This window comes from Ischnura elegans, chromosome 2 (genome assembly GCF_921293095.1).
Source record: "Ischnura elegans chromosome 2, ioIscEleg1.1, whole genome shotgun sequence".
In the NCBI taxonomy this organism is placed as follows: Eukaryota; Metazoa; Arthropoda; class Insecta; order Odonata; family Coenagrionidae; genus Ischnura; species Ischnura elegans.
The window spans coordinates 76,306,944-76,327,403 of NC_060247.1; the positions used below are offsets into that span (position 1 = coordinate 76,306,944).

Genomic DNA, 20,460 nt, shown 5'->3' on the forward strand with positions numbered 1-20,460 from the left:
CCCCAAATGAATTCAACGAATGAATTCGCACGGGGAATACGAACGGGAGTCAGGTACCAAAACCTCACGGGCCATAATAGGGGCTCCGAAAAGTGGCAGAAGGAGAAGTCATAAAGGAGGGACCTCCATATATAGGAGCTCAATTACGCCCTCCCCCTCAGAAAAGAAGAAAAAAAAGTACCCAAGGGCTGGGGGATAAGAATGGGAAAAAGAGAAGCTAAGGGTGTGGGGGGGGGGGGGGGATGCGGCAAATTTGAAACCGTTAGAACCGGATGGCGGACACCAAGCGAGGCTTCAAGCCATCGTGGTCCGACCGCAAGGTAAGGAGTGATGTGAGGTGTACGTAGGAGGGGGTGGTAGGGGAAGAAGGGGTTTCTCGAAAGGAAGGATAGGAGTAGGATGAGGTCGCGTCTTGGGAGTTGGAGTTTAGGGTATGGGTAGGTAGCGTGTTGGGTGTGTAGGATATGAGGCGGCGGGGGGGGGGGGGGGAGGGGGTGGAGGAGGGCGAAGAGCGAGAGAGAACTTACAAGATTTCCCTCCCCCAAAACCCACCCTTCTCCTCATCAACCCGGTCACACACAAGCACAACCACCACACGAAAACAACCCCTCCATGCCCTCCTCCCACACCAACCCCCTCTCACGTCGGAGGAAGCAGTCCACCCATCCTCCCACCCTTTAAAACACAAGAGAACCCATCTCACCTGTGCCTTCTCCTCGTCATACTCGAGACAGCCGACCCCGTCCAGCCTTTCAAGGTCTATCCAACCTCTCCACCGCACGCAAACCCCGTTCATGATGAAACTCGATCGAAGATGGACCTGCAAAGGAGGGGAACAAAAAAAAAGATCAAAGTAAGTTGAAAAAAAAACATCGTACGAGAGCTCTCTCTCTCTCCGATGAGGTATTTTCTCTTGCCCCGTGTACGGTGGAAGCCGGGGGTTAAGTTTTCACGTCGTGAAGGGCTGAAGTGACCTGCGAGGGAGGACTTGGAGGGCACAAGACCCTGTACCTGTCCCGAAACTTACACCCACGGGGCGAGAAACCCGTATTGGAGGGTAGTTGGGGGCCGAAGGGGTTGAAGGGGGAAGTTGATTTCCTGCCCTCCCCCTGGGGGCTAATGAGATACTCACCCTTATGAGAACACCAACCCCCTTGCTCCCCGTGATCACTCTCCCTAAACTATATAAGGAGAATGGGGAGTTGAGAAAGTTGCCCGATTCCCGCTTCTCGGATCATTAATATCGTCGGGGGTGTTCGGAATTAATTAATATTCGTCGAATGAAGCGCGGAGAGTTGGTGGGAGGGGAAGGGTAATTTATTGGCAGGTTCGGATCGCCGCGCTAACGACATTACCCTTATCATGATATTGGAGCGAGCCAGTGGCAACGAGGTTTTTTTGATTCAGGTCGTTATCATCCCCGCCCATGTCACGCTAATTAATGATGAGATACGTCCCAAAGTACAGTCACGAGACTACTTCACTCTAATTGCCCGAGAAATGGATAGGAGGGACAACTTCACTAAACACACGTTATCTGGCTCAACACAAGCATTCATGGTTTCTAAAAAGTATTTATGAGATGTTTTCGATGTAAAATACAGTTTGTGCAATTATCGGCATGAAATTTGACCTCCGCCGTCGACAGAAGAGTTTATTAATTAGATCATTAAATGGTAACAAAATGAGATGATAACATTACATAGCAAATGCATAACTGCCATGAAATACTTTCGTCTGCATAATGCTATTCATGCAATCTGAATTTTTATCATAAAAGAAGCTTACCCGCAATGAAGATCCTAAATATTAGTTTTTAAGGATTATATGCGGGAAGAGACGTCTATTTGCGTTGTGGTTATGAAAAATCATTTGATTTAATATATGTGGCGAAGTCCTTTCGGAATAATTAATCGGAATTATTATATTACAATACAAATTATTATAAAAAGAATAGCCTTGGGACACCGCAGGCGGAATGAATTAGAAAACTGACCACGGCTATTTTAATTTTGACCGGCTTAGTGTATGATTTATACCAACCTTCACTTCTTCAAACTTTGACGAGCAACCTCATAGATGACCATACTTTCCAATTCTAGAAATTACGGAGGGAGGGGCGGTTTCCCCCACCCACATCCCTTCACAGGCCACTGCCGTAAGAGCATACATTGCGTAGCAATGTTTACGCGGAAATATACACGGAAGTATTTCTCTCGTGAATGCAATCACCTCCATTCGAAGTCATACCAGTAGCTAAGTGAACATAGTCGAAATATCATTCCATTTCTTTCAATGTAAGCTAATTTATCAATAATCGAGCAAGAAATTCTTCACAACCTTTAGGACAGGGGTTCCCAAACTTTTTTGTACCACGCCCCTCCCCCCCCCCCCCCCCGCTACACATATCAGCTTTCCATTTTGCTATACCCTATTTCCACGGTGCCGTACATACCAACTCCTACTTGCACAAGTACTTGTACTCGTACAAGTATGTGCCTGCTTGATACGGTGAGTAGGTAGATTTTTTTGTCCACTGTTGAATGCGGTAACGCAGAATGGAAAGATTACAATTATGAAAACTTAGAAAGAATTATTTCAAAGATCTGAGGAAATTATTTTTGTAATTTTTTTTATTTATTTTATTTGGGTGTCACACCCCCCTGGACTTCCTCCACGCCCCCCCAGTTTGGGAACCCCTGCTTTAGGATATGATCACATTACTGTATTCCAATACTGATCAGACATCGGATACAATGGCAATCGAGTGCATTATATGGTAATATCTTCATAAGTATGATTATGTCTGACTCCGCTGCTTAAAAATTGATACGATCAAGATATACGTGGCGATCGAGAACATTAAAAAGAAAATGATCCCATCCGTAGATAATGTGCTCATCTAAATAGACTTGCCAGACACTTGACGATAAATAAACCTGAGTTTCTCAATGAATAATTCAATAAATGGCACTAACAATAAGTGAAATTTTAGGGTAATAGCTTGATAGGTAGTAACTGATACCGCTGATTTAAAATTGACACGATAAAGAAAAGTCGTGCGCAATGAGAAATTTAAAAACGAAAATAATCTCTTTATTAAATTATGCGCTGATCTGAATAGACCGGTCTAACTCATGAAGATAGATAAACATGAGTTACTATATACCTGACTCAATAAATAGCACTCACTCAGCGCTTAATTACGGTGGTTTTGCAACCACCGGCATTTTTGGCGGTGAGCGCTAGGCTGAAAATTCGCCACCCGTTGTTTCCCTGCTCTTATCACAGGGATGAGAGCGTGTATGGACGGTGAAAGTAAAGCTCTGGTGTGGGAGGTAAATGGCTGCTGCCCACCACGACCACGACAGGTGGCGTTCCCATCGGATGCCCACCGCCTGACCCCGCGGCGGCGTGCCACTCATTTGAGTCTAAAGGGGGCGGGCATTTGACGGGCGGGTTAAATGCGGCTGCGCGCGGTGTGGACCCACGAAACGCGCGCGCAAACAATGGGGGGAAAGCGACCCCAAGAATAGACCTCTGTCCGTCTGACAGTCGCTCGTTTCGAAACCCTTCGAAACGGGCACGCATATTATGCCACCGGACTGTAAGCGTTTCCTCTCCGCTCGGCGTCAAACGACCCAAGTGAGCTGCTATTAATTACAGGTATTCGAGTATCGTTTCGACTTGGCGCGCAATCGACGCTCCCGCCAAAAGAAAACCTTTCGGTTATTAGTGCGCAGCCGTCCATTTTCAATGGTTCTCTCTCGTCGAAGAACGTTACTGAGGCAAAATCTTCCTGTGCGTGTTTGATAGCTAGGAATTAAAGGATGGTATCGTCCACACTGGTGTTTTACCCAATGAAGCTACACAATGCTACTTTTCAAAAAAATTTAAGAGATAAATCTATTATTATTAATTGCGGCTGGAGGGAATTTGATGAGGCCACATCCCAGAAGGGATAGGTTGAGGGTCATGGACGGGACCCTTCCTATTCCTTATGATCCGACGCTTTCGAGCATAGTAATAGAAGAGCACTTAAGGGCCTGAGCCACAAAGCATAGAAGGCCCCTCAGACCTCAGTCCATCCATCCTGGATAAGGCCTCGCGAAAATTTTCCCATAACAGGCATTGCTTTCAGAGCGATTAACGCAATTTTCAACTGATATTTTGCATTCTTTCTTTAAGACAGCCATTCAGAAATATTAGCGGGTATACCCATTCAAGTATACTTACCGATACAGTTTAGCATTTGAATCATTTGATATAATTATTTACAGTATTGGATACTTGGATACAGATGGAAATTTTTTCGTATCTAGTTTTGACTGACCATATGCTAACCAGAGGAATTTCTTGGGCTTATCTCATGAGGTTAGTTGGGCTAGAGAATGCCTGAAGAGAGATAATGAATATCAAGAGCATTTGGAATTTATCTGATATGAATTCAGCCCATTATCTAGCTCGAAAAATTATTGTATCGGTTTAATTAAAATGCTTAAAGCTTAAAAACACTACGAGCACATTATCAATACTATTTGGCATGATATGAAACCAATTGTGCTCCAACCCTATGACACCTTCATGATTATGACCCAGACCGGTGAATTGCTTACAATTTATGTGTAATTAATATGATCTTAACTTATGAAACTCCATATATACATTTCTGATAATATGTCAAAATTAAAAAATATTATAACGATCGAATATTTAACACGTTAATCGTGCTCCTGGCATAGATTAATGACCATATAGTTATGTAGATGGATAAAATGAAATCCGTGAAGCGGGGTACAAATGATGAATTCATATTCATTGATGACATAACAATCCCCTGAACGAAACAACCTTCCACTGTCCTCACATTAAATTTTATACCATCATCGTTTCATTTTTCGCTGACCACCCATGCTCTGAGTTTTTATGCACAATGTTTTATGTATAATGTACCCCACAAAGGATACAATTTGCTCACATGGATTCATTCTGACAAAAATACGAAACGGTCTAAAAATATCCTTTCGCTTTCTAGGCGATAAACGTAAATGCTGAAACTCATGAAGGTAGCACAGACGGTGAAAAGGGGCACAAGTGTTTCAAAAAAGTAATAAAATACTTGGAAAAGTCTCTCTTTTTCGAGAACAGATGTGGAGGGTCTGATGGGTATAGCGGAAGATGGGTCGCTTTATGGGGCGATAAAGCCAGGTAATTGAGAGCAAAAGGTAACTGCAATACGAAAGAAAAACGACAGACTGCATCACAAATTCACCGTAACGAGAATCACCGATGATAACTAGTATAGGTGTCAACGAGTCATTTTGTTTATTTTTAAAAAATACCGGCAACAAATCATCAATCTTTATTTTTCTTTCCTATTGAAACTGAGAAAACCTTGAAGATAATTTTTTGGCTAATATGAAACGCAGTTTTCCGCAAAGGTATTCTACATGGTATTTTCTGACCAGCTGTATCTAGTAGAATAATCAGGTAGCACATAGTACCTTTTTATAACCACCGACATTTTCTGATAATTTGGTGCGTGATTTCTGTGTATCTCCAAGGTATATAAAGAGGAGGAGTTAGTAGTTTCTCCCCGGCCAACTACCCTGGAGATGGTTAATAGTTTGTCATTTAGCATTAACACTACTCATCACTTATCGAACCGATTAAAGTAACGTCCATACCACTTCTTTCTAATTGTCTTCTCTTTTCCTTTGGTTGTAATCGAAAGATTCTTACACAACGGTGAGCATCGGAAATATGACACATTTAACAATACAATTATACTAGTATTTGAACCTCACGTTTAATTAAACTCAAAGCTTAATTGAGTCAGACAATTGCAATCGCACATTTTCGTACAACCTTAATTACTTAATTTCCTCAAAAATCCAGAGTATTAAGTAAAATATAGAAACGGCTGGGTACCCAAGAAAAACCGTTTCCATGGTAACTTCAAAAAGCATCCGAAAAAAATGTTTGCGTTGCCAAAGCTCAATAACTTGAGTGTTGCGACCCCATGTTTATGGACCAAAAATCTTAAAATTTTCTCCGCTATCAACTCCTGAAGTATCGTAGATTCTTCCTGAAATACCCTGTATAATTGCATAATTTTCTTCTTGTCCTGCGTTGTGAAAGGCACATTTTTTTGTCGAGAAACGCATTTAAGTAGTTGTCAACGGAATTTTAACCGAAAAAAGTACCCACTTAATAGATTCGCAAATGTTGTAACCATTACTAGTCCTAAATTGTACGACAATTGAGGACTACTGATGGTTACTTGCGTAAACTCAAACGTAGTGGATGTATGCAAAGATGTCTCTTACAATTGTCTTCAAATTGTCCTCCACCACCTCCTGAAGTATTGCAGATACCTTCTGAAATACCCTGTATTTCTTTAAGCCAGTTTGACATGGGGCACGTAAATGCGCAAGTTGGAATAGGATTTATCTCCCTTAACGGCGTGATATATCGCGAATGCACGAACTAAATTAGAACAGGGGCTATTTTGCCATCTCACGTTCATGCATTCTGGCATGCGCCCTAGCGATTCTCCGCTTTACACGACACAATTTCGACTGTGCCTTCGCACAGACGTCAGATTGTGCAATGACATATCCCGTGTAAAACGGCCTTTAGACAGCGAGAAAGAGAGACAAGGAAAGAAAATCAGTGGGGATGGGGTGATGGAAAAGAGTTGTGAGTGGACGAGTAGGAGGAAATTGAGAAGGGATTTCGAGATGTAGGGAATGGGTCGGATATGAGAGGGATGGAAAGGAGGGGAAGTGACACGTGGGGGGAGGGGGCGTGAGAGGAAGGCAAAGGGGCCGAGGGGGTGGGGGAATAGGCAAGGTTGGGGGGGGAGGGAGTTGCGTTACGGTTGCGTGGTGTCGGCGGAGGCCGGAAATCGGTCATTTCCACTCCTTCTCACCCACACGCCCATTCGTACACAAACACCGTCGTCTCTCCCGCGCTCGCACTCACGGACAAAAGCGCAGCGGCAGGGCGCACCGCCGCCGTCGTTAGTATGGCAGACGGACCGTGTCGATTAAAAACGAGCCGGCCGGCTCAAGTGTGGAGGAGGGGTGAGTGGGTTATGAGCGACGGGCCGCAAATCATTGAGCACGGCTAATTGAGGTGAACAATGACCCCGTAGTGGCCGACAGTGGAATGTAGAGGGTGTATGGCGGAGGGCGCACACTACGCATATATTTAATGAAATGGATGGTATTGTAAAAACATGAACCGGAAGCGTTTTCGGTAGAATCCAGTTAAGGAATAAGAAACGTTATATTTCTCCACAAGTGGCGAGGTCTCGTAACTACTTATGGAAGATACATATGAGGAAAACGAACTCAGCCGTAAGGATATTATGAAGAGCTAAATTTAGCGAAAGGGGGCGTTTACGGAGAGATGAGAGTTAGCAACTGTCCCAGCTACCCTAATTTCACACTTCTCAGTACGGGTTGAGCTTTAACCTCGCCTATAAAAAAGCATGCTATAGTGGAAAAGTGAGGGAGAAAAGAGGTCTTCTAAAAGCCTTAAGGGGAAGACGTGACAATTTGGTTGGCCACATCATGAGGCTCGGTGACCTGATGAAAACAATCGTGGAGAAGTGGACAAGTTGAGGGGAAGAAGGACAAGGGAGGGCCCCGAATGAGTTACATAGGACCGGTCAGTGGGGGGGGATGTGTGTGTATCCCCCCCAAAAAGCCTCAGAGAAATCAAAAAATTATTTAAAAATCTTGTCTGGATTTGGTATATGATAACTGCCTCTGCTTTAAGGTAAATTTTAAGTGCCAAAATGATGTGAAATGCATTTTCAGGGATTTTATTTTTCAAAAATGTTCCTGAATTCGCACTATCCAGGGGAGTGGCCCCCACTAATCCCCCCCAAAGCCCCTACACCCCCCCCAAAGCCTATTTCTAGTTACGCCACTGGCACCAGTGATGTCATGGAAAAATTAGATGTGCCGGAATGCACTTTTCTTAACTTTTTTTAGAAGTGAAATATTACTCTGTGTTTTTTTATTACAAGTTATTATTTACATTTTATTACATTTTTTGTTTTGGTTATGAATTGATACATTAGAATGTTTTTGGCAATAATATTTATAAAAATGTTATTTGACTTTTATGTCTTTTGTTAACCAGTGCCTGAACGGCGTTCCGGAACAATGAAACCACTACATAGAACAGGTGATAATGGATGCAAAAGGAAATAAACACGTCCAATACGTCTAGGAAATAAATACTTCGAAAAGGCTAGCGGATAGGAGAGAGGAATGAAGAGTAGCGTCAAATTAATCTTGGGATTGCTGAATAATGGTGATGATGACGACAATATATTTAGCTCTAAAATAGCTTGACTTAAACTAGGAAACATTAAGTCTCCATGTATAGTTTGATTAACTTTATAAAAATAATCTTAGTTTAATTTAACAACGTATTATATTTGTAAATACGTGCTTAAATTAAATAATTTCTAACCATTAAATTGATAGAGAAACACACCTCGAAAAGTACTGTAATTTTCCTGGCCACGTTTGAAACATAAAATATATCACCATGACCATGTATTTCAAACTGCGATAAAATTTAAAATATTGCACGAATTTATGAAAATAAGAAAATCATAGTGAAATCGAAAATTATAAATATATTTGGTTCCCAATTTTAATACTATGAACGAAATGAAATGCGTTATAATGATTCATCATTGCCGGAGTATTTTTACGAAACCAGTTTTTTTCGGCGTTTCCTGCTCGCAGTGATGAAGGAACTTCGCAAATGTCCCTCGCATAATGCGAAGATGATGTCATTGCAGCGGTGGGGAGCGTGGGTGCGTGGGCGTGTCCGGAAAAAATGTAGCGAACGCAGGGTAGAGATGACAAGACAGTAATTCTATCGCGACAATATTACATAGCAGCACAGATAAAAAATAAGCGCTGTAGACGACATAGGAAAATGACTTTTTATGTAATTCACAACACGTGTTTTGTGAATGCCAGTGGCGCCGACTCCATGGGGCCTGAGGGGGCCCGCGACCCCCCAAAAATTTGTTATTGGGGGGAAGTAAAGATGTCTGACCTGTCGATTTTCCCGGAGTATCGAGTTATCGAGAGTCGAGTTTTCAGGATTCTTATGCTGATCATATGACTCTTCTAAAATGCTTTAAAAAACTTTAAAACTCTCTATTTTTCGAATTTCCCGGGGGAAAAAAAACAGTATGGCCCCCCAAATATTTTTTATAAGTCGGCAGCCCTGGTAAATACTAACTTTCGGCGTGAATTTTTTGGAATGCTATTACTCAAGCACGAATCACTTAATACTCCACATTTTCTGTTACTAACTAGTAGTTTTATTTTCATAGTAGCATGTTAGTGCCTTTAGCACTATCCATGCTAGTTTCTGGTCTGACCGTGTGGCGTTTTCCTGTGTGCTTTGCTTATGTCCAGCAAGTGAGCGCGTTTCTGATTTAGGCTGGGATGAGTGCTGCTCTGCTACATGCCTGGTGTGGAATCACCCCGTGCAACACACAATGGAGGTGGCTTGCATAGCACCCCATACATGCAGATGTAGTTGCATGGGGTTGAAGCACTGAGACACAGTCATACAGCAATAACAAGTCAACTTTCACGCAAGTTTGTTAAATTTACCTTAATTTATAATTGTCTTTCATGATTCAGGGTGAGTCAATAAAAAAATTATTGTTCTAAAAATCATGACTCACATTTAATCGTTCCTAGTGGTTTTGGAAATATAGCGCGCTGCCAATATCAGTAAATATATCCTCCATGCCTTACAAACTCAGTTTCAGGAGAAACTGGGATTGAGTTTGGAAACTGAGTTTGAGTCTGTTCGCCCGAACCAATTCCTAAAGAAATGCGCCTCATACATTTTTTTTCAATTCGCTGATAAAAAATATTTATGCTACGGGCTACTAATTCTTTGCGTGAAGTGTGAATAGGACCCACTTCTATTAAGTATGAAATTTAGATCTATACAATTCAATTTGACGACATAAATAATAATATTTTGGATCATAATCTTAAAGACCGGAAGTTGGATGAAGCTGAGTTACAACTAGCCATACAACCATGCAGAGGAGCTTTCATCCCCTACAAATAAGATTCTATTTTTTCGGAAAATACATACTCTATGACTGTTTTCCTTTTAATTCGTGCGGTGATATAACACGGCCGGTAGCTACAGTCAGCCACGATCCAATTAATTCAGTTCTCAACTCCCAGGGGACGTCGCAAACTTTCCCACGCCTCCAGCGCGCAAATATTTCGTGAATGATTAATCATGAAAATCTCCTCGCATTTCCAGCAAACCTCAGGTCTCATGGGATTACTGCGAACAAGTGATGAACTTATTTCAAGTTGTGAGTGAAACTTGCCGAAAGCGGAGGAGTGAGAAGCGAGATTGTGTGAAGATGGTAGGACAGAAAAGGCATAAAACACAATCGACTCGAAATAATTTAAACATAAAAGCATATAACATTCCAAAAAATTAAAAAAATCTTGAAAGTATTGATGGCCGTATTCAGTTTCTATCCTTATTTCCTTTACAGTTGTCTTAAGACCTGGGTGTTTATTACTCTTCGTAAATTCCGGTTGCTATATCAAGGTAGCTAAGGTATTACCGACTTTAGCAGCGGATTTTGTTCTATTCACTAAGCCATAGCTACTGCAACCTGTGGCTAAGTGTTAGCGATGAAACGAACAATTGATGGACTGATTTCAAGTTGCGAGTGTAACTTTCGCAAAAAGGAAAGAGGGATAGGCGATGGTAGCACAGAAAGGGAACAAACCAGCCAGTTCTGAACATTTCATAGTTTTAAAAACCTTGAAACGTCAGATGGCCGTATTGTTTTCATCCTTATTCCATTGTCAGTCGTATTAATACGTGATTGTTTATTCCTCCTCCAGCATTACAATTGCTAGCGACTTTGGTTACGGTTATTTATCAATCTTCTTTACCTTCACAAAATAGAGAAAATGAAATGAAAGTAAAGGTACTTGTGCATCCTGTGCATGGAATATAGAAAGCAGTGACTTCCGCCTCTGCCTCAAAAAGGTATAGATTATAGCACAAAATAAAATAGGCCTTTTTTATCGATTTGGTTATTTCTGTCTACTGTTTAAAAAACGACCTGGACCCCGCGAAGATTCTTGGGATGATATCTCCAACATGTGAATTCAGTGGGGTTGAGGCGCAAAGAGACACGCCCTACATATGAGCACTTCACATCCTTCCGCCATGCGAGAGCAACGGTGGATTAAGTGGAGATGGGACGGCCGCTATCCGTAATTCGTGGAAAAATTAAAAAAATGATGGTAATCTTTAGAGTGGCTCTCAAATGAATGGTTTCATTCCACCAACCTTATAAAATATGCTTAAAAATAATTGGTGATTATCTAAAAGCCACTTAATAGTATTTGTAATAGTGTTTGAAATGACACTGCTTAAATACCTAACGCCATTATGGTGATAAAAAAATAGTCTCATGTCTATGCTTGTTGCAATTAAAATTAATAAAAAAGTTGACGCCGTATGATCACAATGGAGGCAAGAAAATAAAAAGCCATTACGGAGCTTTGAACCCTGGTCCCCCGGGTGGCAGCCGTAAACGCTAACCACTACCCCACCCGACCCGCTTGTGATATACGTGATATCATGAGACTATATGCGGATTGTGATAAGTACCGCATGAAAATTAATTAATTACAGCCAAACTAAGGCCCATTCAACGGAACCACTACTAGTTCAGGGATGTGTTCACCATTCCGAAGGCCATAAAAAATACGGCATCGAAAAAGGCGGAGCAACTTTCGTGGTCTCCCCTTGTTAGTGGTATCTATTGCAGGCACCAAGGTGCTGCGGAAAGTAATGAACCGCCCCGCAATCCCCCAAAAAACAGGGATGATAACACTTCACAGAACATTTATTTTGGATCTGGTCCGTTTACAGTAAACTTTCAATAGTTTCCCGAAATATAACTCCACCGTGTGTAATAGCCCTTGCGGTCGGGGAGGACAGGTCAATTGAGGTCGCTTGCCCAAGTGGAAACTCAACGGCTGAAATTATCGTCGGATGCCACTTCCGAATAACTAATTATAATGTACGAAAAACAAAAAAACACAATGGAATTATATTCGAATTCCCTTCCCCATTTGCCGATTCCATAAGAGTCTATTCCCGTCTCACTCAACAATTTAACTCGAAGGTTGGCTCGATATGGATAGTCGAGAATCCTGACAAGCAATACGCCACTATCGGCCGAATTCGGAAGTAGAGCTCCAGGGATACCAAGCCGTTACCTAAGGAAATCAGGTTGATAAATTATTGGGATTTTTGGGTATTTTCTGATTTTTCTAATTATATTTGTGGTAATAAGCTATTATTACGTCGTAATTTATATATTTTATGCATTAATATTCATGTGCAATGCCTTTTAGTTGCCATTCATTGCAACAATTCATTGTTTACTGTGACGGTGGTTTGTTGATTTAAGGCGTTTAAGATAACAAACGTATTAGACTTTTCAATTCTACCCTGCTAAGAATAGTGTTTCTTTAATCGGAGTCAAGCGATTATGGTCATTAAGAATTTTTTGAGTAATCGCCGTGAGTTAGTGGAGCATATTTAAGGTATAATTTATTAATTCCTGAATCTTTACTGCTATTTGTCGTTGTCCCTAGGTATCGAAATACCCCCTAAAAACCATTAAAAATCTTTCTTAATATTTATAATTTTGATTTTCGCAGTGGCTCGACGATTCATCCGATTACACAAATGTTGTCATCACAGCACTATCCTCGATGCGTCGGCCATATTGGCAAATGACGTCATTGCCTTCAGCGCCGCCATCGGTGATTTGAGTCTCGATTAGGTGAGAGTAGCGGTAGGAGGTAGGTAGAGAGAGAAAAGTCTTTCACATGGGACGCGTGACTTTATCATATGCCAGTAGTGACGCTGCTGAGATCAAACGAAATGTTCAAGATCGATCAAGTTGAAAATCTATTTTGGTTCGAAACGCTATGATTGAGGTATTCAATCTTTTTTAATTTAGGAGCCAAAAATTAATTTCACATCGCCCAGAGGGCCACAATGCTCTACATCATTTTACCAGGAAAACAATAAAATAAAATAAAACAATTTCAAAATGCAATAATCTTTACTGGTTATAAAGTTCAATCGATCAATGCGGTTTTTGACATTGTTTATTTTTGATTACAATTAAAATATTATAATTATTATGTGACGATATTTGTTTCGCAATACAATATTTTTTAGCCTCTAGGGGCCGCAAGAATTTAGCCGTCGGGCCTCGGGTTGAAGGTCCTTGCTCTATAATCTGTATCACCTCGATCCTTGGCTTTTGAAACTTTAGTTCGATTTTAATTGAAATCGATTTTTCCATGACTACTCCATCACGCTGTGGGGACTAGTCGATTGAAGTCGCCTGGGTGAAGGAGGCGTTTGCTCCACCTTGCAAGGGCCCAGCCTCGTAAAGTAGACCCGTTGGGGGTGGGCCCGAAGAACGAGTTTCGCACTCCCGACGACGCACGAGGTCCGCACAGGAAGACAATGAAATGGAGACCTTTCAAAAGTGGTGTCCGGAGCTCCGTGACACCGTCAATGGTCACGAAAGCCTCGGGGGTGCGTGCGAACTCCTCGGCCAAAAGAGTTTACTGCGCCGTCTCGTAAAAATGTGATACGGTCATTGTATACTCGTTTCTTCGCACACGTGGCAAGTCGTTTGTGGGACGATTGTTCGATATTCAAGCCGGAAAATGATTCGTTCTTGCAAACCCTTGAAAACGGGATTTCCATTAGGTGGTCGTATTTAACACCATCTCAGAATGAATGATGTGGCGTCGATGATAAAGGCCGTTTCACACGGGGCACGTACCTCCACAATCTGACGTATTTACGAAGGCGCAGTCAAAATTGCGCCGTGTAAAGCGGTGAATTGCTAGAGCACATGCGAGAATGCGTGTACGTGAGATGGCAAAATTGCCCCTGTTCTAATTTCGTTCATGCATTCGCGCAATTCCACGCCATTTTAGACATTAATGCAGCTCTAGCCTGCGCAATTCCGTGTCCCGTGTAGACTCAAAAGTTTTGAATTTTCTCCTCGAATATTCGCGTAAAAAATTCAAAACTTTTGGGAAAATTACAGGACAAATGTTCATGGATAATAAAAAAATGTAAAAATAAATTCCTAATTACTCTAAAATTTAATACCGTGCGACCAAGGCTTCGACGTAGCACGTCACCATCACCAGATTACGTCATAATCTGCAGAAGATGACGTGACACGTCGAAATCTAGGTCGTCCAGTATTAAACATATGTGCAGTAACAAAGATTTTTACTGTTCATCATGTTAATTCGATTTCATGTAGTCACGCACGAGACAACGAATTATATTCATCTACATCTACACAATACCCTGTGAGCCACCTCTAGGGCAAATACACCGAAGGATGAAGTTCGCCATGAAAAAAATATTTGACTTATGTTCGCCGGGATTCGAACCCGGATCTCCTGATTGCCGATCAGACTTATTTGTCAGTCACACCATTAAGTCATTTTCTCAGAGCGAACTTCGGGATGGGTTTCACTTTTGCCGAACAAGGTGTTGATGTCATAACTCCACACTATGGCACATGTGGCGGGGGTCGTGCTTTCTAAGCCACCGTCTTATTTATTCCTTATTTAACCCCTTACTTTATCGCTGGTCGGCGACGAAGAATTTCAAAGCACTACATGAAACCTCTAGGTTGTTTGGCAGGGGTTAAATTCAAGGTTAATTCTAAATATGACAGTAAATTCTATATTTCAATGCAAAAATTCTAATTTAAATCCGATTTTCATTGACCATTGCAGTGCGATTATCGTTATAACGACTCAAAATTTAACATGATATACGAACTTTATCGCTGATATTCGTTCGATTCCTATGTATTTTTTCGTAAAAAAGTCGGTAACACTTTTGCGGCGGCGTCTTAGGTAACAATCTCATTCAACTGCACATGAAGACGCCAAAATGTGGTGAAACCGAGGATTACGCAAATAAAACACTTCGGAATACAATAAATATCGACATGTATATTAAAAACTTCCGCGCTGTGACGCCAATTGTGGTTGAATGAATTTGACATAAGAGCCAGAGAAAGAGATATTATTTCTTTACAACCACGAATTAACGACAAACACATACAAAGTATTCTACAGAGTAAGGTAGCATCCTATGGAGTAAGTACTTTAGAAGCAATCAGGCAGCCTTCCCTTCCATCATGTACTTCAATTTACAATAAAACCTACCTACCCCCTTTCATTCTATCTAAAAATCCTATTTTCTTCCTTCCTCTCCCTCGCTTACCCAAAATTCAGCTCTATAAAACCGTTTTCAACATCCCCTCCCCGCTAAGTACTCCCTCTATACATACCTTCTGTCTCCTCCGTATCTCAGCTAAAAGCTGCCTCTCCTCACCCGCCACGTACAGCACTTCGTCGTTCGTCTTCCTCTCCGTCCACTTCACCTTAAACATTCTTCGCCACACCCACATCTCAAATGCCTCCAGTCTTCTCTCATCCTTCTTCCTAAGTGTCCACGTTTCTGCACAGTAAAGCGCTGTACTCCAGATCAGACTCATCACTATCCTTTTATTTAAAATCTTATATAACGATCCTCTCAGAGGCTCCTTTCCGTTCAAGAACGCAATTGTCTTCCTGATGTCCTTTCAGCTTTATCCGTTTTCCACTAATGTGCTCCCTAAACAGTTTAATTTCTTTACCAGCTCATGTTTTTCCCCTCCAATTTTTTATTTCTAATGTAACAACGATACTTCTTCAAAATTATATTTTTCCTACCGAAGGCAATATTTTCCGCACCGCAATTCTCTTCCCAATGTCCTAACCGCTGTATACGTTTTCCTCTGATGTCCCGCCCAAATAGTTGAATTGCTCCACTTGCTCAAGTTTTTCCCCACCAACTTTTATCTTGCAACGAATACTTGTTAAAAATAATGTATATTCGAAAGAAGGCGATATTTTCCGCACCTTTATATCCGAGAGCGTCTTTCTTCGGGGAAATATTACGGCAGTCTACGACTTCCCTTACAATGTTAGCCAGGACGGAATAATGAACGAGTGTTCAATTAATGATTCCCCAGTCACCGATTTTTTTCACCGCACCAGCAGATGCCACTACCCATCGAGCCGAGACCCGCTGAATCGATCTTCATTGAGCAGGCGAAGTTGAGCACGGCGAGCAATCAATCGGACGGCGAAGGAAGCGGAGACCACTCCGGGAACAATTACGCCGTGTTCTAAACTTCCGCTCGACGTTAAAAGGTGGCGGATGAGACTCTGAATGGGGCAGGAGCCGGGATGGGAAAAAAATGAGATTTATGGAGATGAAGGGACAAGTACAGTAACGACTCGGTGCGAGGATATGAGAAGGACTGACACAAGAGGTGTAGAAAACGAAGGGAGGATGTGCATTATAAGATTTCATTCCAGTATTAAAACTTAAAACACCGCCAGTGAATCATCCAAAGTGAATGCATGTTACATCGCACACGTCTTTCCCATACCGGTTTACTAACGAATGATCGTAATCAAACTTGATAGTATTTTTTTTCTCTCTTATGAGCTCTATGTTTAACGTTTTTTAGGGTCTTGAAATATAGATCTGAAATAATTTTAAATGCAAATTTTCGCCAAAGTTTTGATGTATGTATAGGTACACCTTCATCAAGGCTATGAATGAATATGAGTACATATATTTGATACGTTCAAGCATAAAAGGTTATTGCAATGTGTTTCACGATATTAAACTAAAAAAATAAAACGAATTCACTCTCTTCTTTTTGGTTTATTTACAAATGACTTCTTTTTTAAATTTTATATTGTAAAAAACGTTGCAATAACCTTTTATGCCTTTGTACATCAAATTCATATCCTCATATTCATTCATAGCCCTGATGAAGGTGTATAAATATACCGAATCGTTGGCAAAAATTTGTATTTAAATCTTTAACACCTGTAATCCAAGACACTAATCAGTGAAATAATATTCGCATGGACGAGTTTGTACTTAGTAGTCATTCAACTTTTATAACAATTATAAATAAATAAACGATTTTTGGCTTCTGCGCGTACGATCGACATTGAAATGGTAAAATCCGCGATCATGTGATGGGTCTACTTGGCTTATTACGACGAAAGCGGTTGATTCTATACTATTTATTTCAATTATGAAAATATTTATCTCCATTAAAATTTATACTCACGAAGACTTCAAAGTAACAAGATTTTAGTGAAATCGAGTACCAATAATTTAATAAGGGAAATTTACCCATTTCCCACAGTAATAATAAAGTTAGTTTCAACAGTAGCCATAGCTTTTGATTACTCCACAGCCATCATAAGCGCAGTTACATGAACGCGCTGGGCTTAGATTGTTTGAGCAACTGAAAAGAGATAGAGAGATATCTTTCACAGCGACACTAAGAACATCATATTAGAACCCCAACGTACTGCCAGGTCCGACGGAAACGATTATTTTGCCGAACGGATAGATAATGGGAACTCTTTTTCCCCCAACCATAAAGGACTTTAATAAATACCGTTTGGCACTTCGTTAGAGCATTTATTTTTCATCTGCTAACGGCTGGTGTCCTTACACCCCCCGCCACACGTCTATTAAGGCGGCTTGCGGGATAGTATGTAGATTTAGAATTGTTTTTACTACTTTGACGAATGAGAGTGAATGTGAATAGCACGCACCTAACGTAACGCAGTCCAGCAAATCATTATAACGTGCAATTTCCTTTCTTTTTTCAAAGCAGTATCATATATAAAAAAATAGCATGCGGTTGATTAAGGCGGAGGAAAACTATTGAAACGCACACAAATAGCTCATAACATGCAGTTTTTTTACTCGGAACTAACATTCCACTCAAGGATAGGATATAAATAAATGCTTAGCGTAATTTCGTTTGTATGCCTAAACGGCTGCTGTTCAAACGCCCTCCACCGTACACCTATTGAGGCGGCTTCCCGGGTTGCACGTAGATGTAAGAATATACGCCACCTTGGTATTGCATATACTTATACACGAGTGACCAAGAATCTGATTCACAGATAAGAATTCGCAGCGACGAATATGCAATTGCATGTAATTTTGCAAGACCTTTTCCTTTTTATTTGTCGACAGCTGGTGTTCTAGCACCCCTCTCCACTCACCTATTGAGGCGGATAGCGGGGTACTGTATAGATCGATGTAGATGTAGATGAATCTACCCCAACGTGGGAACCTGGAGTCTCTACACTTGAAGATTGGAACTCCAGCGCGCAGGCAATGAAACAAGAGAAGACCATACCTTAACATCGTTGGGTGCTATCGATATCCTTCAGGGAGCGATGAAGTCGTCCGCCTACAGACATCGAGAGAGCGCTCGTGTTTGTCGTCGTCTTTTCCGTCTTGCTTTCAAGCGAGACCACCCTCCCCTTCCTTGCTACCCGTCCTCGTTTTATCCACCTTATTAATCGACTTAATGAAGCAGAAATCTTCGCTTCAGCCATCCCTCTTAGTATGGTTCGGGTCCACGGAAGAAAGTGCAGCGATACCTCCCCACCGCATACTTTCGCGATCGTTGCAACTCGATAGAGAGAGTGAGAGAGGGACAGGATGCAGTTGCCTGTGCGGCGGTCGACGAACTATTCATCGCGAAAGTGCATCGGCGAGGTGGATGGGTGGTCGCCGAAGCGATGACGTTTGCAAGATTCGCCGAGGTGCAGTGCGCCTCTGAGGCCGAATGGAGCGTAATAAGAGTCGTCGATGAAACCGATGATCAGGCTGCCTCGCGGAGGCTCTACATCTACATCCAGTGGCGCAGCGAGGGGGGTGGGGGTTTGGGCGATAAACCCCTCCCCCCCGGAGCTCAGAGAAATTTTTACGTTTAATCCATTTTACTTAATTGGATTGATATTACTGATAGAATAGTGTAAGGATTAAAGAAATATCCCTCAGAAAGCTGTAAAACTCACCATTTTGAACAATTTATCTTAAAATTTCGCAGTTTATTAATCTCGCACCTACCGCTTATCCTCGTGGGTATTCCATAACCCCACACACCCCGGTATTAGTTGCACCTAAACCCCCCAGCCTTGATTCCTAGCTGCGCCCAAGCCTACATTTTATAACTTTTCCGCAAGCCACCTAAATAGGCGCCTGGCGGGCGGTGTAAGGGCACCAGTCGTTTACACACGAAAAGGAAACGCTCTAACGAAATTACGAATAGCATTTATTAAACTCCTTTATGGTTCTGGGGGAAAAACGAAGTCCCATATATAACTACCTATCCCGCAAAATATCTCTCTTGATTTATCGTTTTTGTTGGACCAGGAAATGTTGTGGGGTTCTAATATAATGTTCTCCGTGTCGCTCTGAAATATATCCATTCTCAATTACTCGAGCAATCTAAGCCTAGCGCAAAGCCTCCAAGTCTCTTGCGGCCATCAAGCTAATTCGTTCAACATCTGTGTAACCATTTCAACGCTCTAGTGGTCGTCCACCTTGCAGTGAATGTAGCCTTAGGTTTAACCTACAGTTTCCGAACCAAATGGGATCTTTCGCCAATAATTTTATAAGTTATTATCGGCTATTTTATTATTGTGATCCTTGGTCCTGGCGTATTGAATAATATTGACGTTTGCGTTTTTTGCCACTTGGCCGAATGAAATGTCGTTACTTCAACTAGTTCAGTGCTTCCTGATAGATGATAGAGTCGTAGAGAAGCATGATTCACAGAAATCGCTAAAGTTGTTTTTTAACATCTAATTAACCAGATAATATTTAATTCAGGCCCAAAATAACGTTAGATATGTCCCAGGACGAGGTGCAGCAAAATGGAATATGGAATTATATTTTCTCTACGCCAGTGGAGGGGCAATATTAATGCTATCACTTTTCATTCAAGATTTCTTCCTAATTGTAATGTCCATCTTTATTTGACCAACTTGTTTCATATACCACCTAAATAAGTTCTATCCGATTTCTTACACAGCACACGATGAACAGCAATCGAGCAAACACTTCATTTCCACATTCAAGTGAGGTCAATTTTCTTTGACTATTTATCGCTTGATAGACAAGCTTTTTTCTCCATTTCCTACACGCGGATGTTAAAAGTCTCGCGCCTCCAGACCGTTTTTCAAGTCGAGAAAACGCGTACCTACCGAGAAGAAGAATAGCGCGGGAAAAAAAGGCGCAATCTAGCGGACGTTGTGCGACGGCGTCTGAGGACGCCATTTAATTTCCGTTCGCAACGCAAACTGTCGCTTTTCCCCTCTCATCCGGCAGCTTCCCGACCGCAAATACCAAAGCAACGTCAGGGTCGAAAATTTACTGCAACGATACTCAATAATGCCG

At 41.6% G+C, this 20,460-nt stretch overlaps 1 protein-coding gene across 1 annotated transcript in view; it reads right to left on the bottom strand.

Annotated features, from left to right (window-relative positions):
• The window catches only part of LOC124153992, a 193,161-nt gene that overhangs the window by 52,645 nt on the left and 120,056 nt on the right, over positions 1-20,460 (bottom strand). Inside the window, exon 5 of the mRNA XM_046527453.1 lies at positions 704-820. Coding sequence (XP_046383409.1) covers positions 704-820 — 117 coding nt within the window. The remainder of the gene's footprint in view (positions 1-703; positions 821-20,460) is intronic.